At 41.3% G+C, this 17,996-nt stretch overlaps 1 protein-coding gene across 16 annotated transcripts; it reads left to right on the plus strand.

Annotated features, from left to right (window-relative positions):
* The first annotated feature begins 281 nt into the window (after positions 1-281).
* slc25a37 (solute carrier family 25 member 37) lies at positions 282-11,382 on the plus strand. Of its 16 annotated transcripts, XM_021621462.3 has the most exons (8): positions 349-1,101; positions 5,233-5,297; positions 5,488-5,606; positions 6,151-6,212; positions 6,687-6,805; positions 6,910-7,138; positions 7,373-7,429; positions 7,595-11,382. In XM_021621462.3, exons 6-8 carry the CDS (start codon positions 6,916-6,918, stop codon positions 8,125-8,127), a joined length of 813 nt encoding a protein of 270 aa, XP_021477137.1. In that variant the 5' UTR covers positions 349-1,101; positions 5,233-5,297; positions 5,488-5,606; positions 6,151-6,212; positions 6,687-6,805; positions 6,910-6,915; the 3' UTR covers positions 8,128-11,382. The 16 variants fall into 16 exon arrangements, with proteins under 16 accessions (XP_021477136.3, XP_090046713.1, XP_090046717.1 ...); XM_090190592.1 differs by lacking the exons at positions 5,233-5,297; positions 5,488-5,606 and adding an exon at positions 2,069-2,152 and having other exon boundaries at positions 822-1,101; XM_021621463.3 differs by lacking the exon at positions 6,687-6,805 and having other exon boundaries at positions 853-1,101.
* Positions 11,383-17,996: the final 6,614 nt, after the last annotated feature.

Here is a 17,996-nt window from a genome sequence, read left to right on the forward strand (position 1 = left end):
CATACATAGTAGGAGTTTTAATGTGCATCAGCCTAGCCTGTTTCCACTCCTTGTAGGCTTCTCCATGCTAGCAGCACTCAGCTCATGTTGATGATATTTTGAGTGATTCCTCATGCCACATGCTGTATTATATTGGCAATTTAGGTTGTTTTAACAAGGGTAAACATGTATTACTTTTGAAATAGACAGGAATCAATTACCTTTGTGACCCCTTTGTCCATATTATGATTAATGAGGGAGTTATTAAAGCTGCCCAGAGTTGAACCGGTCAATGGCCCATCACTTCATTGGGTGAAAGGAGGGAGGAGCACCTTTCTCAAAATGAACAGTAATCGGCAGGGCTCGGTCATGTTGTCAACAAAGCAGCAGCAGGATGCATCTTCCAGAAACATACAACTTTTCCATAAAACAATTGTAATAAGTTTCACTAGGAAGGCAGATAAAGCGTTTTTTTCTAAAGCAATCACATTTGCATGGGAAAACCCAGAATCCTACTAATCCCACGTGTTCAACTACGTCATTTTTGTTTTGAGCAGACTTCTCTGTTTGACAGAGCGGGGTTCCTGACTCACGTCTGGGAGGTAGCCCGGTTCCAAATCGAATGCGAACAAATTTCCGCCGGTGCAACACGAGCGCCCGGACGAGATTAATCGAACCCCCTCATTGAAAAGCACTGTCAATTCTGTAAACAGGCTAGCACTAGTGGGCTACTTTTCATTGGACAATTCCGGCTGTTGGTTCCGCCTCATTTTCGATTTTCTGGATGTTCATTGCTCAAACTAGACAGCTATCGTGTATTCTTCTGACGTCATCTAGGCGCTGGAACTCGTTGATAATGTTGTGGTTGTCCATGCCGCCGATTCAGTGCTTGTTCGTAAAGATCTCCTTTTGATCAGTCTCCCCCGCATGGAGTTGCGCGCTGACCCGGTGGTGGCAACCTTGGACATGTCGGAGATTAAGGGTAAAGATGGGGAGCCTTCGGAAGGCGACGGTGACTACGAGAGTTTGCCAGCGCATGCCTCATTGACAATCCACATGACAGCAGGAGCCGTGGCTGGAATCCTGGAGCACACCGTGATGTACCCCGTGGACTCTGTCAAGGTAGGCTTGCTAGCCCATCAACCAAGTGATGGGCTCAGTAACACTTTTCATTCGTATCATTATGCATTTCTGCTTTCCAACTCATCAGCACGCAGGGGAGGAAATAACCTTACCAGTTTAAATGTGTGAACGCTAGGTAGTTGGCTAGCTAGCTAGACGCTAGCGCTAATTAGCCAGCTACTAGCCAGCCAACTTACGCGTTATGAGACATGCCTTAGCAAGACACTCGCATATGTGAAATTCTGCCTGTCTTCCTGAAAGTACTCATCCTCTTAATGAAACATCATGCAATTGAACGTTTCCAGTATTTAACCGCACACTTAGCTACAGCTGCTAACCAGCTAAGTTAGCTAGCTTGGACATTTTAAAATCCAACAACCTTCAAGTTCAGAGTGAAGCATGGACATGTAGACATAGCTATCTGACATTACACACTCAGTGCCCATTTGTTCTATACAATTTTTTTATCTTGCCCACATCTGAACTTATTAAACCTGTTGTCAGACAATTGAGGCAAACAGGTGAAGGTCACATGGCTGTGTGCCAGTTTAGAGCTGTCAAAGGTGCTCAAATTTAGCTAGTGTTTATTGTAAAATATACTAAACCAAATAATTTATTTCTGGACCAGTCAAAGTTTATAGGCTTCTAGGTAACCTATAGTATAAGAGGACATACAAGTATTGAGTAATTGGCTTTGAACTCTGTACCCCGCTATGCCCCCTCATTGCATACCAGTAGTTATTTCCCAGATCATTTCATGAAGTTCATTCATACATTTTTATTTAAGTACATTGCATGTACATTTGAAACATGTTTGACTTGACAAATCAATAGAGAACACTGACTACACTGACTACCTTGTGGCAAAAAAAGGCATAGGCTACATGGTCCAACATTTTTAATCAGTCAGACCATCAGAATGAGATGATCGGATATGGAGCCAAATTAGCCTGTGTCTCTTCAACAGGGTTACACAAGCCATTGTCGCCACTTCCTCCTCTGTAACTGCAAGAATCTGTAGTTGGACCTTTCATGCTGCCCATCTTACAACGTAAGGTTTTAGAGCCAGACTTTACACATCTAGTCAACACAGCCAAACCTAGCCACAGTGTTTCATTAACTCCGCTGCTGGGTTGTTCCACAAATTAGGTGCCTTTGAGCACTAACTTGGTGAGAAAAAGTTATATTTCACCTAATTTTAACATTCTGTCATAAAGAGCACATGTTCAATTAAAAAATGTTTTCCCTCGATACAAAAACATAAAAGACTTAAGTGCAAAATAAAGTGACAGGGTTGACCGTGATAGGGTAGAAAATCCTCTTGTGACGGGGGAATGGAAGCTTGTGTGAAACAGGGAGGGGCAATTCAATGCAAGCTTCACAAAACATTTTACACGGTTAAAACATTTGTAGCCTGTCTATGGGTAATAGGGTTGATGTGTTATGCTCGACCTGCTCAGTGTTCCACCACAAAACACCAGAAAATGTAGTAAAAGAGTAGAAGCAGCTCACCTGCTTTTACACTATTATTTGGCTATTCAATGTTTCTTTTAGAATTTCATTTTTCAAAAGGAATAGTTTCACCATGTTAAAATGTGTTCAGTTCACATAACAGGATTGACCTTCAAATAGAGTACAGGTTGTTTTTTTTTTACCTTAAAAGTAATATTCAGAAATCACTGTCAAAACAACAATATTAAAGAGGGCTTTACAATAATGTTGAAGTGTGTTAATCTTCCTAGAAGTCAGAGGATGCACGGAGGGACATGTCAAAATGCTGCATTTTGGCACTTTAGCAAGTCTTATTCCCCTTAAAATTTAAATATTGGTGCACAATTTATACTTAACGTATGAAATGGATGCAAAGGGCACTCATTTTGTGGACGACCCTGCTATGAACTTATTTTTTTTATGGAGGAATGGTTTAAGAGTTAAGTAGATATACTATAGGCCTACTTCTAGTAACTATACGTCCCTCTGTGCTACTACTAGAAGTGTTATCTTCATGTCCCAATGGGCGTAAGCATTTGGAATCAGTCAGAAAAAGGGTGTGTGCACCGTCTTTCTCTTATACAGCTGATTAGCAAACTGCCATACAGCCTCTGCAAGCCATGGGATTAACTCCTAAAATGCATTTACACTCATGCACACACATTTAATCATTACTTTTCGTTTAAAAGAAACACAGAACACATTGACGTCCACAGCCACCAGTAGGTTCTGGTATCACAGTAGGGTGACTTTAACCCCTACAGTGTGTGAGGTTTCTCAGGCTTCTGAAGTTAGCTTGCTACTGATGAGCCCCTCCCCGCTGAAGAGTTAAAGCAGTGGTGGCACACAGAAACAGAGATTCCCTGCCCCATGTCTACACTACAACCTCCATTCATTGTCATGGAAGAGTGGGGGGAAAAACAGTACTTCTTATGCTGGCCATAGAACCTTAATGAATGTTGCTGTTGCCAGCCCTGCTTTTCTCTCCAGCCCAAAACAAGCAGGATGAGCTGGTGCGATTTTTCCACTCCAGTACCCAATGGGTCCCCTTCCTCCTCGCCAGTTGGAAGGGTGCCATTAATGTTAAAACAGAAAGAGTTTTTGAACCAAAATCTTCTGTAAGAAATACAGTTACTGAAACTATTTGAGTTGATCAGGTGGCTGTATTGGAGATGGGAGTTGGGGTATACTTGTGTTATAATGGCTTCACAGAGTTAGCCTAGCCCTAGATCCTGGTAGCATATATTTACTAAGAGTTTTATTACTGTCTCATCACCAAAACTTCTTATTTTGAGAAATGTACTGCTTCCTCTCATGAAGTAGTTCTTAAAGGTCCAATGCAGCTGTTTTAAATCTCAATATCAAATCATTTCTAGTAAAAAAAAAAAGTACCTTACTGCGATTTGTTTTCAATTAAAACCACATCGCTTCTTGGCGAAGAGAAATTCTTGCTTGAGAAATTGATCTAGGACTGAGTGAGGTGCCTCATTGGACGAGACTAATGGGAGGGATATGTAACCTGAAGTAGCCGTTATTGGCAGAGAGGTTTGGAACCCACTTTGTTATTGGTCTATTAACTTATATTGTCAGGCAGACCAAAACACCATCCCACCAAAGCAGGCTGACATTTCCAGCAGCCTTTTCAAACCGCTCTTACACTAAAAGGCGTTGTCATTTTCACAATTTCAGTATTATTCCAACCTCAGTGTGGAAATGTATATAAAACACAGGAAAATCACATCTTTGACTGTTCTGTGCCTTTAAGCCCATCAGGAATGCATTTCCTGGTAGTAAACTGAGATCAGTGGCAGTAGAATGCAAACAAATGACTCATTGTGTGCCATGCAGCAGATTTATTTCTCCTAATTATTACGTTGTTGGAGATTTTACATTACTTAATTGTCGGACAAGGTGAGGAAATAAACCAAATGAAGTAAGGTCTACAGGTTTGTCTAATATTCAATCAATAGGTTTGTTTCCTGGTTCTTTGGCACGGCATGGCACAGCCAGAAAGAGTAGCCATTTGAATGGCCAGAGGCATTGTACCGTCACTGTGATAAACGCCAACTGGGATAAAGCTAGCTCTGTTTTGTCAAGTTGCCTAATGATTACAGACAGAGGCAGGCAAAGTCGCTCTCTCGCTCTCTCTGTAAGGCTGAGGCCAGAAGTACTTAATGAGCATAGAGTATCAAAAAATAGTAAGATGTTTGACAGCAGTCTCATTCTGTACTCTTTCTTCACCTCTTTGCTCAATTTCTTTTTAGAAACATTTTGCTTCAGTGGTGCTTAAGAGGGACTCTTATCACTTAAAGTAGGATCTGACAGGGGGTGGCTAGAACCTGGGCAGAGGTCCAACATGTATCAGTATTACAGCTTTGAGCCACCTTCCGTCTGCAGGTGTATCTCATTCTCCACACATATCAACTGCTTGTGTATTGGTTTTTTCTTCTCCCCTTTAGAGCTCAACTACTGTAGCACTCCTGCAGGAATGTGATTATATTATTAAAGTAAATAGTATTAAATATAAATGTATAGACCTTCAAAATGGTATATTTGTCTGTAATACAGTACATCATGCACCCTAACTGATATCATGCAGAGATAATCCTGTGAAGCTGTCCTGTGTGTTGGTTTCTCTAGAGCAAAGCTGCTAAGTAGATGGAATTACTTGGATGTGGAGGCTGAGATAATAACATAATGGGGAGGTAAGCTACAGACATGCAGTAGGCTTGCTGCTGGTAACTAAGGGCTGAATCATAACTCACTCAAGGATTAGGCCTACATTGTTAAATTGTGAGCCAGGTTTTCCCGAGTAGAGCCTTTTTTGTTTACAAAAGTACTCTCACTAGGCTAACTCATTTGTCCCCTTGTGACAATATCTCTCTGTTCTCCCAGGCGTCGATCAGATGTGGAAAAAAAGTTAACACAAAAACCTGAACAGTTGAGGACCAAAGCTGCTTGGAGTTGGAGTAGGATCAAAGTCCTAGTACGGAATTGTTTGAGCAAATCTGCACGTACGTGTGTTTGATAAATGAAGGAAGGTCGTTGTTTCCAATTCAATTGTCTAATCTTGTCTCTGGCTAGTTGGTGTGCCTTGTTATGGTGGGTATACATTATTCCATACATTTTGCCTAAGTAATAACAGTACTATATATATATATATATATATATATGTCTCTCTCTCAAACATTAGAAACACCTTCCTAATATTGAGTTGCACCCCCTTTTGCATGACTCTACAAGGTGTCGAAAGCGTTCCACAGGGACGCTGGCCCATGTTGACTCCAATGCTTCCCACAGTTGTCAAGTTGGCTGGATGTCCTTTGGGTGATGGACCATTCTTGATTCACACGGGAAACTGTTGAGCGTGGAAAAACCCAGCAGCATTGCAGTTCTTGACACAAACTGGTGTGCTTGACACCTACTACCATACTCTGTTCAAAGGCACTTAAATATTTTGTCTTGCCCATTCGCCCTCTGAATGGCAAACATGCACAATCCATGTTTCAAGGCTTAAAAATCATTCTTCAACTAGTCTCCTCCCCTTCATCTACACAGATTGAAGTGGACTTAACAAGTGACATCAATAAGGGATCATAGCTTTCATCTGGATTCACCTGGTCAGTATTTCATTGCACGAGCAGGTGTTAATGTTTTGTATAGACTACAGATAAGACATTGGATTCACCCTTTCAAAGATGCGTTGAGAGAAATGAGTAATGTCACCTATAAGTAAAAGATGACTACAGAAGCAGTCTTGAAGGCACATACAGAAATCATTGTCTCCTTGAGGTAGAGCTCAACAATGTCTGTGATAAGTGTAGAGTTTTTGTTCAGTTTGACAAACTTAAACTCAAAGTTTTATGAATCCCTCAAGCCTCCAGATGAATCTGAAGGAAATGTAATTGACATTTTATTGTTGGGGGGGGGGGGGGGGGGGTGGAAGGAAACAAGGCAATATGCTAAGAAAGATAAAAATGGCATGTCTTTTGGGCTGCACTACATTTTGGGCTAAATAAAAACGTTGTTTGTGCTGTCCAAATAACTTGGCGTGTCAGGGTATAACAAAGAACTGACACAGCCCCCCACCCTAGGCCTGGGACAGAAACACATCACTCAGAAAGGACATGAGTTCTGCCAAGAACAGATATCAAAAACATGGTGAGACATCACATCACAGGAGAAACAATTACCTCAGAAACAGACAGCCCAGGTGAGTGTGTAGGTTTGACTACAGTCTGTAGTTTAGCAGGTTGTACAGACTACTTCATGAGAAGCTAGGGTCTCTCACTTAAAATATCCCTCTTCTTTCTCTAGACCAGGATGCAAAGTTTGCAGCCAGACCCTAAGGCTCAGTACAGCAGCGTGTATGAGGCCCTAAGAAGGATCGTCCGGACGGAGGGTCTCCTCAGACCCCTGAGGGGCCTCAACATCACAATGCTGGGGGCCGGCCCTGCCCACGCCCTCTACTTTGCCTGCTACGAACATGTCAAGCGCACACTCAGCGAGGTCATTCAGAATGGAGGAAACAGCCACATAGCCAATGGTGCAGTACAGTTCTGTTTCCCTTGGAATTCTAACTCACATTACATACTGACCACTGGAAGGTCAGGGAACATGGCACAGGAAGAAGTTAATTGTTTTGGTAGTTGTGCTGGCAGTTTTGATAAACTAACATTATAAACAATTGGCTTGGTGAGAACTGATGTATTATTACGTGAGGTATTGTATGTTGATGGATGGTAACATGCCTGACTTTGACTGTCTTTGTTCCATCTAGGACTGGCAGGCTGTGTGGCCACTGTGCTGCATGACGCAGTCATGAACCCAGCTGAAGGTAAGGCTTTGAAAGGGGGCTTTGGGTTTTTTGTGACTTTTTCAATTAGAAATCAAGATGGTAACAAACCGTTCTAGCTGGAGGGGGGAGGGTTATACAGTATATCAACCCCCTTCTCTTTGTTCCCCTGTCTGTGTGGTGGTGCTGTCCTTCATGGTGTCTTAGTGGTGAAACAGCGGATGCAGATGTACAACTCTCCCTACCGGAACCTGTTGGACTGCGTTGGGACTATACAGCGCACTGAGGGGCTCGCAGCCTTCTACCGCAGCTACAGCACACAGCTGGCCATGAACATTCCCTTCCAGGCTGTCCACTTCATGACATATGAGCTGATGCAGGAGCGGCTCAACCCCCACAGACAGTACCACCCCGGCAGCCACGTGTTGTCTGGTGCTGCGGCGGGGGCCGTATCTGCAGCCATAACCACCCCGCTGGACGTGTGTAAGACCCTGCTCAACACACAGGAGAACGTAGCGCTCAGCTCCATACACATCAGTGGTCACCTCACAGGCATGGCCAACGCCTTCAGGACAGTGTATCGCCTCGGTGGCATGGCTGCCTTCTTCAAAGGGATCCAGGCCCGGGTCATATACCAGATGCCCTCCACTGCCATCGCCTGGTCAGTCTATGAGTTCTTTAAGTATGTCCTGACCAAGCAGCAGATGGAGCGTGAGGCTGGGCCAGCTGGCCCAGTCTGAGGAAGGGCTGTGAACACCGCAATGTGACCACATCTGTACTAGAGGCTCCTGGTTCTCATGTGGGATCAATGCAAAAAGCCTCATGGTGACATCGTGTTCATAATTTATATCTGTGTGTGCTTTTGTATAATAACTCAAAGGGAAGTCACTGCAATGGAGGAAGTTTGAAAGACTTGCTGTGGTGGACCGTGGCACTCCTTACCCTTCACTTTCCTACCCAGCAAGCCCTTCCATTGTGCACTGTCATTCATTAGAGGAGTGGAGGCTGTTACAGGAACTGCACAGAGATGTATACAGAGAAAAGGTCATCTTCATATGGCAACAGGCCCTTTTCCCAAATCACCCGTTCACTAAGCACACAACACTACCAACTTCATGTATCACTATCTGGTGACAGTATTTTCATGATTATGTTGGGTTACATTCATACAGTATGTTTGTAGATCTGATATGGGAACTTTTTATTTATTTGATTTGCTTACCATGGCTTGCATTTTATGGATTTGGAAGATACACATAGTTGTTTGCTTGTTTTATTTCCTTGTGTATTTATAAAGGACTGTTTTATTGAACACATTCCTGAGTTTCGCTGCACAGTAGACACAATTGCGCTTTCAAAGTGCCTCTTTAGCATTGAAGGCAGCCACAACTTTAAAGTGTTTTGTGTTGTCCATGTCCTTAATAGAAATGGATTGGATCAGTCACCATTAACATAATCATTGTTTGCCATTGAAATGTAGATTAAATCGTATGATCTTTATATGTTACCTTTTCATCAATCATAGCAAGAAACCACTTGTTAAAACCAAATGTACTGAAATAGGACCATGTTACTTTTCCTTGGCCAGAAGGTTGGCATCATACAATGTGCCTATAATCTGAGCTAGCCTAAACCTTTCAAGATGAGGGCCTGTTTTCTATTCTGTGTTGGAAATGCGTTTGAGAGTTAAATTTCCTTTTGGCTGAACCACTAAATGTTGTGCTGGGTTTTTTAACTTTAGATAGGTCTTCATTCTAACCTCTGCGCCAGTCAAAGTCTGTAGTAGTTTAGTAGTTCAGTTTCAGTAGTTTATTTTGACCACCCAGTGAAGTGAGTATTGCCTCCCTTTCCTGAGAGGTTACTGGAATCCCTCTCAATAATAAAGGTGTATAGGCCATAACGGCCCAAATATTAGCCTTGTTTGAGCACAGTAGTATACTCTGGACTCTCACCAATGTGAGTGTTCGAGTGTATTATATAACAATCTATGTTGCAGAGAAGAGGCAGTGTTTTATATATTTTAGTGAGTGATCGTTTCCCAGGAGGCCTTTCATGATGCTGGTCCTCAGGTGAACCAAACCTCAGCATCAAGCCTGTAAGAGGCTGGTGGCATGGACCGCCTCATCTCTGCATCACACATCTGTGATGTTCATATTTAGCTTTGGAGTAAAATATCATGCTTGTAATAATGTACTTAGTTTATATCTCTAAAATGATTTTATGTGAGATCAGCAAATTTGACAGATTCTCAAACTACTACAAAACAAATAAAACATTCAATGTTAGACAGCAGAATTTGGAATGAGTACCACTGCAGCCCAGGGCAGTTAATCGGGCGAATCCTTTAAGCATTGGGTACAGTCTGTGACAATGGGCCCATTACTAATGGGTTACCAGATCAGCTGGTTGGCACGCTCTATTTATTAGACTTTTTTTTTGGCCCATTTTAGTCACTTCCTGTGCTCTCCCTGCTCTCTTCCCAGCCTCTTGGCTCCGAGTTTTCCGCTCAGAAGGCAGACATTCCTCCACATATTGCTGTAATCCACAGAGCTGCAAGATTTGTTTGTTTGCTTTTAATTAAATGTTGTTGGGTTTGTTCACCAGTGAAGTACAGCTGGTTCTATGAGATCTCCAAAGGTCCCAGTCCCTCAAATATAGGTTTATTCCTTGTTAAAGATCCCAAAGATATGTATTGTATGATTTCCTATTTGCAAACCTGTAGTGGTGAACATACCTGTAAAATGAAGCACTCATTCTTGTCCTCGTACTTATTGGCAGTCCTCTCATTCCAAGCATCATCTGCAACCAAAAAAAGCTTTAGCTTCTTATTCTTTGGACCTCTTTAGTTGAGCTAGTCATATAGCTGTCCTTGTGATGTTTCAAAAGTCACTTTGTGCCTCAACATTTTCACAAGAGGTAGAGATGAGAATTTCTTCAAATGTTTCTGTGAAGGCTGAAGGGTTAAAGGGGACATTTAGTCTGAACTGAGACGAGCAGTGGTCAAACCTGTTGCAGTATTCATAACGGAGATAATTTGGCCCACTGCATGACCATTTCTCTATTTAAATTTGAAGTCCTTTTGAGCCCTGTGGGTGTTTTTTATAGAGTTACACATATGTTTTTGCTAAATATCACAGCTATTGTTTATGTAAATGAATATGCAACACAGTAACACATTTAGGTTGATTTAAAGTCAATCTTATTGACAACAATACTGGACAGCTGAAGGTTAATTCATTTGATGTTTCTGGCATATTGTTCATTACTATTTCTGAAAAGGGGGAACTCCAGACAAATGTAATGTATTTTACTTACTATACAAATGCCAACATGCCATTTCTGTTCTATGCATTTCATTCAATTTTAATGAATCTTGTGTTTTAAGAAATGCTGGTCATACAGTTGATGGAATTAGTTCCATTAAGAATCACTCGCCAGACATTACAAACAATACTGCTCCTATGCATTAATGTTGAGTAGAACTGACCTTTTTTAAGAAACTTGGAGATCGAAATGGATAGTTACATGGACTGGATGATAATCAAATGTTTAAAATGGTCATTAGACTAATCTGGTTCAGGTATTTAGTCTTGCTTTAGCTTCTGAATCATTTTTGATAAAGTATCCACAGAACACAGGTCTTGTTTTGCTCAGACATTACATTAGCCCTAGAGATCTAAGGAAAAATAAGTCTTAAACCCATGTTTATTGTCTAGCTTGTATAACTTGACTGTGAGATCATTTCAATATAATGTACTTTAATTATTATGTATGCCCCAGATTGTGTTAATGGAGATTTGGTGAATTTATGTCTTATCTAGGGATGTTCATCATGTTACATCTTTGCTGCTTTTTTGCGCACAAAACACCGGGGGAAACTGGGAAGATTTATGACTAGAGTGCCATCTACAGCACAAGAATGTTAAATGACTGTGGTAATGCTGCTACAGTGTATATAACACTGGAGCTGAAATAAAAATGCAGGTGATAAATGATATGTGTACTGGATTCTATTACTATTGTTAAACAATGTGATTTAATGGAGTGTCACTGAGGGCTCTCAATCTTAAAGTATGTGGAAAGACCAGTCTGTACCTTGAACTTTATGACTTTAGAACCAATAGAGGGCACTATAGTTCATAATGGATAGTCACCTCAAAGCACACTGCTCACATGTGTTGTTTGGAGTTGTAGCCAGGTGTCTATTTCTGAAAATGATGTGCGGTTATGGTGAGAGTTAGGGAATTTTTACAATGTTTAATTGTTGCATTTGATAAGGTATAATATTGACCTATATACCTTAATAATTTTGAAATCACCTCATTTCGTCTCTTACCTATGCTTTGACCTTTTTTAAAGCTATTGTGACTTGAATAACATCTCAAATAACTTTATTTGTTTAGGCTATGAAAGCGATGCGACATTACAGCACTTCCGGGGTCAGTCCCCTAATCTTTTGAATGGGCTTGTTGATTATGTGGTTATTATATGTGGTCATTTAAGATGTATATAAAATTGTGTTTGTGGATAAATGCCAGATGCCTCTTATGAAGGTTTTGTGCTGAAGACCAATGCGCTACATTTTTGCTCGTTGAAGACCTTTCAAAAATCCTATGACAGTTTGACAAGGCTACTTCCTGGAAAATGCAGTATCACTTTTATAGTGTATTGTGTTGTATCATTGTATAACAGCATACATTTATAACATTAACTACAATGCTATGAATGTAATCACTAACCACTCACACAATATGAGGACAGGGCATAAAATCCATGACAACCATCTGACGAGTCGGATGCAAGAGTATATCTGCTGATGGGAGAAAAAAAGGAGCTGTGCTGGTGCCATGGTACGTACATCAGGGATCCAGTTTCACCGCTGTCCAGGGAATCTTCCCTTGTGCAACGATCAGGGCTGATTTAAACCACTTTCAGCTCCAGCAAATTTGTTAGCCAGTCACGGCATATTAGAGCACTGACAATGCCCATCTTTGTAGTGGAGTTTGGTTTTTCCCTGTCTTTAAAGGAAGTAATCTCTTTGTTTTCCAAAGTATGAGTGGGTACCATGAAGAGCAGCATGATGGTGTCACGACCACACTGTGCTGAATCTTAAGGGCCAATCAGATTCACAGGGAGATAAACCGTTAAAGCACAAAGCTAAACAGAGGAAAAGTGCAGGATTTAAAATAAAAATAAACATTTTCATTCTGTCTATTTGTTTCTGTTCAGACATTAGGGGTGCATTTCCATGAACTCTCACTTCACTTTTGTCTTTATAGATATACAGTGGGGAGAACATGTATTTGATAACCTGCAAAATCGGCAGTGTTTCTTACTTACAAAGCATGTAGAGGTCTGTCATTTTTATCATAGGTACACTTCAACTATGAGAGACCGAATCCAAAACAAAAATCCAGAAAATCACATATGATTTTTAAGTAATTAATTTGCATTTTATTGCATGACATAAGTATTTGATCACCTACCAACCAATAAGAATTCTGGCTCTCATAGACCTATTAGTTTTTCTTTAAGAAGCCCTTCTGTTCTCCACTCATTATCTGTATTAACTGCACCTGTTTGAACACGTTACCTGTATAAAAGACATCTGTCCACACACTCAATCAAACAGACTCCAAACTCTCCACAATGGCCAAGACCAGAGAGCTGTGTAAGGACAATTGTAGACCTGCACAAGGCTGGGATGGGCTACAGGACAATAGGCAAGCAGCTTGGTGAGAAGGCAACAACTGTTGGCGCAATTATTAGAAAATGGAAGAAGTTCAAGATGATGGTCAATCACCCTCCGTCTGGGGCTCCATGCAAGATCTCACCTCGTGGGGCATCAATTATCATGAGGAAGGTGAGGGATCAGCCCAGAACTACATGGCAGGACCTGGTCAATGACCTGAAGAGAGCTGGGACCACAGTCTTAAAGAAAACCATTAGTAACACACTACGCCGTCATGGATTAAAATCCTGCAGCGCACGCAAGGTCGCCCTGCTCAAGCCAGGTCATGTCCAGGCCCGTCTGAAGTTTGCCAGTGACCGTATGGATGATCCAGAGGAGGAATGGGAGAAGGTCATGTGGTCTGATGAGACAAAAATAGAGCTTTTTGGTCTAAACTCCACTCACTGTGTTTGCAGGAAGAAGGATGAGTACAACCCCAAGAACACCATCCCAACCGTGAAGCATGGAGGTGGAAACATAATTCTTTGGGGATGCTTTTCTGCAAAGGGGACAGGACGACTGCACCGTATTGAGGGGAGGATGGATGGGGCCATGTATCGCGAGATCTTGGCCAACAACCTCCTTCCCTCAGTAAGAGCATTGAAGATGGGTCGTGGCTGGGTCTTCCAGCATGACAATGACCCGAAACACACAGCCAGGGCAACTAAGGAGTGGCTCCGTAAGAAGCATCTCAAGGTCCTGGAGTGGCCTATCCAGTCTCCAGATCTGAACCCAATAGAGAATCTTTGGAGGGAGCTGAAAGTCCGTATTGCCCAGCGAAAGCCCCAAAACCTGAAGGATCTGGAGAAGGTCTGTATGGAGGAGTTTGCCAAAATCCCTGCTGCAGTGAGTGCAAACCTGGTCAAGAACTACAGGAAACGTATGATCTCTGTAATTGCAATTACAAAGGTTTCTGTACCAAATATTAAGTTCTGCTTTTCTGATGTATCAAATACTTATGTCATGCAATAAAATGCAAATTAATTACTTAAAAATCATACAATGTGATTTTCTGGATTTTTTGTCTCTCACAGTTGAAGTGTACCTATGATAAACATTACAGACCTCTACATGCTTTGTAAGTAGGAAACACTGCCAATTTTGCAGGTTATCAAATACTTGTTCTCCCCACTGTACTTCAAAGCAACATTTATTTCCTCATTATTGATATCACAGGCATGAGTATTAAAAATATGTGGTGTCCCTCTGTTCACATGCAGATCCTCTTTCTACAGTATGGCAACTATGTACTCATGGCATGCTTTGATGGCTCCATGTTACGATGGGGGCTTATGAGCCTCTGTGTGGGAAGGTGAATTGGGACCTCCCCCTTTTCAACTCCTCATCTTTGATTTTGGAAAAGACTGTTTGTACCGGTGGCGGAGAGACACTCCCTCTGTCTGAGCATAAGGAAATACGATGTGGAGGAAGAGAGACAGGGAGGAGGTTCTTTTACTCTACTGTGTTTGTAAATCAATGTACCATGTCCCTCACAGCTCCTGGAAGTGCAGGCTACACAATAGCACATGGGGTTATTATAGTTCTAACCTTCAGCTATGGCCGTCAACAAGCTCCTTTATCTTGATGGGCATGTTCTTTTACACCATGTTGCCAGAGACACACCGAGAGATACTGTCAGATTTCTAATTCGTCAAAACAGATGCTATCTCCTCTTCACTACCTGTGTCCTCCAAGGGCCTTGTTCACAAAATATAGCTTGCTAGAGATGAATGAGGATGTAGTCATCATTTTTACAGTTATTCTTTCATTTAGAACATCTGTTTAGATTTGACTTCACACTCGCATAATAATGAGAAACCATAAGCCAGCAGCACCTGTACAGTGCAACTTATTGTTAGACTATGCATAGTGAAACTACACTGAACAAAAATATAAACATTTCTAAGATTTTACTGAGTGACAGTTCATATAAGGAAATTAGTCAATTGAAATAAATTCATTAGGCCCTAATCTAAGGATTTCACATGCGTAACTGGGAATACGAATATGCATCTGTTGGTCACAGATACAGTTGAAGTCGGAAGTTTATGTACACCTTAGCCAAATACATTTAAACTCAGTTTTTCACAATTCTTGACATTTAATACTAGTAAAAAATCCCTGTTTTAGGTCAATTAGGATCTCCACTTTATTTTAAGAATGTAAAATGTCAGAATAATAGTAGAAAGTGATTTATTTCAACTTTAATTTCTTTCATCACATTCCCAGTGGGTCAGAAGTTTACATACAGTTAACTAGTATTTGGTAGCATTGCCTTTAAATGGTTTAACTTGGGTCAACCATTTTGGGTAGCCTTCCACAAGCTTCCCACAATAAGTTTGGTGAATATTAGCCTATTCCTCCTGACAGAGCTGGTGTAGTCAGAGTCAGGTTTGTAGACCTTGCTCGCACACGCTTTTTCAGTTCTGCCCACAAATTGTCTATGGAATTGAGGTCAGGGCTTTGTGATGGCCACTCCAATAACTTGACTTTGTTGTCCTTAAGCCATTTTGCCACACCTTTGGAGGTATGCTTTGGATCATTGTCCATTTGGAAGACCCATTTCCGACCAAGCTTTAACTTCCTGACTGATGTCTTGAGATGTTGCTTCAATATATCCTCATAATTTTCCTGCCTCATGATGCCATCTATTTTGTGAAGTGCACCAGTCCCTCCTACAGCAAAGCACCCCCACAACATGATGCTGCCCCCCCCCCCCTCCCCCTTGGCCATTCGAATAATTTTGCACGCCCAATTTTTCAGTTTTTGATTTGTTAAAAAAGTTTGACATATCCAATAAATGTCGTTCCACTTCATGATTGTGTCCCACTTGTTGTTGATTCTTCACAAAAAAATACAGTTTTATATCTTTATGTTTGAAGCCTGAAATGTGGCAAAAGGTCGCAAAGTTCAAGGGGGCCGAATACTTTCGCAAGGCACTGTATAAGTGAAATAATCTATCTGAAAATAATTGTTGAAAAAAAATACCCTGATCAGGTTGACTAGATGATGCAGAAGATGTTCCCTGAGACAGTTTCTGACTTCGGTTGTGCAAAACCCACAGTTTCATCAGCTGTCCAGGTCGCTGGTCTCAGACGATCCCACAGGTGAAGAAGCCGGATGTTGAGGTCCTGGGCTTGCGTGATTACACGTGGTCTGTGGTTGTGAGGCTGGCTGGACGTTCTGCCAAATTCTCTAAAACAACGTTGGAGGTGGCTTATGGTAGAGAAATTAACATTAAATTATCTGGCAACAGCTCTGGTGGACAATCATCATGCCAATTGCACGCTCCCTCAAAACTTCAGACATCTGTGGCATTGTGTGACAAAACTGCACATTTTAGAGTGGCCTTTTATTGTCCCCAACACAATGACATGCTGTTAAATCAGCTTCTTGATATGCCACACCTGTCAGGTGAATGGATTATCTTGGCAAATGAGAAATGCTCACTAACAGGGATGTAAACAAATTTGTGCATAACACGGAATAAGCGTATGGAAAATGTTTGGTTTCTTTTATTTCAACTCATGAAACATGTTACCAACACCTTACATGTTGCGTTTATATTTTTATTCAATGTAACTATGTAAGTATTACACTTTTTATAACTGTACAGTTACACATTATTTGTAAACAGGTTACTATTTGTTATTATTCATTTTATAGGGATATGATCCCTATATTTGATATTGGAGTTACCAGTTAAATACCACTGTATGCAACATGTTGGGCACGTTGCCTGAGGAGGATCCCTAAGCTCAGTGAGTTAGTTATCGGTCTCAAACAGGTTATTGGCATGGCCTCGTCAAACCTCCAGATAAAGGCTTTGGTTATCTGAACTGGATCAGACCTCTGTCGACACTGGAGTTGTGCAACTGTAAACATACCCTTCCTCATACAGCCCCAGACCATGTCATCTTATCAGCAATGTTTGGATGATGTTGTCCTCATTTCGTTTTCTGTTTATCTGGCTACTCTTATAGCTAAAACTTCACTTTGTTGCTGTGATCCTCATAAATTATTTGTTTTAGTGGGGGATTATTTTTAAAATAATTATTTCAATCTACAAGATATAACAGTGCATTCGGAAAGTATTCAGACCCCTTGACTTTTTCCACATATTCAAAAATGGACTAAATAAATAAAAGTCCTCATCAATCTAGACACAATAATGACAAAGCGAAAATAGGTTTTTAGAAATATTTGCTAAATATTTACATAAGTATTCAGTCCCTTTGCTATGAGACTCAAAAAAACTGTTTCCATTGATAATCTTTGAGATGTTTCTCCTACTTGATTGGAGTCCACCTGTGGTAAATTCAATTGATTAGACATGATTTGGAAAGGCATACACCTGTCTATATAAGGTCCCACAGTTGACAGTGCATGTCAGAGCAAAAACCAAGCCATGAGGTCAAAGGAATTGTCTAGAGACAGGATTCTGTCGATGCACTGATCTAGGTAAGCATACCCAAAAAAAGTATTCAGCGTTGAAGGTCCTCAAGAACACAGTGTCCTCCATTATTCTTAAATGGAAGAATTTTGGAACAACCAAGACTCTTCCTAGAGCTGGCCACCCGGCCAAACTGAGCAATCGGGAGAGAAGGGCCTTGGTCAGGGAGGTGACCAAGAACCCAATGATCACTGACAGAGCTCCAGAGTTCCTCTGTGGAGATTGGAGAACCTTCCAGAATTACAACCATCTCTGCAGCACTCCACCAATCAGGCCTTTATGCTAGAGTGGCATAAACTCCTCAGTAAAAGGCAAATGACAGCCCGCTTGGAGTTTGCCAAAAGGCACCTAAAGGACTCTCAGACCATGAGAAACAAGATTCTCTGGTCTGATGAAACAAAGATTGAACTCTTTGACCTGAATAC

The sequence above is a fragment of the Oncorhynchus mykiss genome, chromosome 11 (genome assembly GCF_057628025.1).
Source record: "Oncorhynchus mykiss isolate SJ-2025 chromosome 11, ASM5762802v1, whole genome shotgun sequence".
In the NCBI taxonomy this organism is placed as follows: Eukaryota; Metazoa; Chordata; class Actinopteri; order Salmoniformes; family Salmonidae; genus Oncorhynchus; species Oncorhynchus mykiss.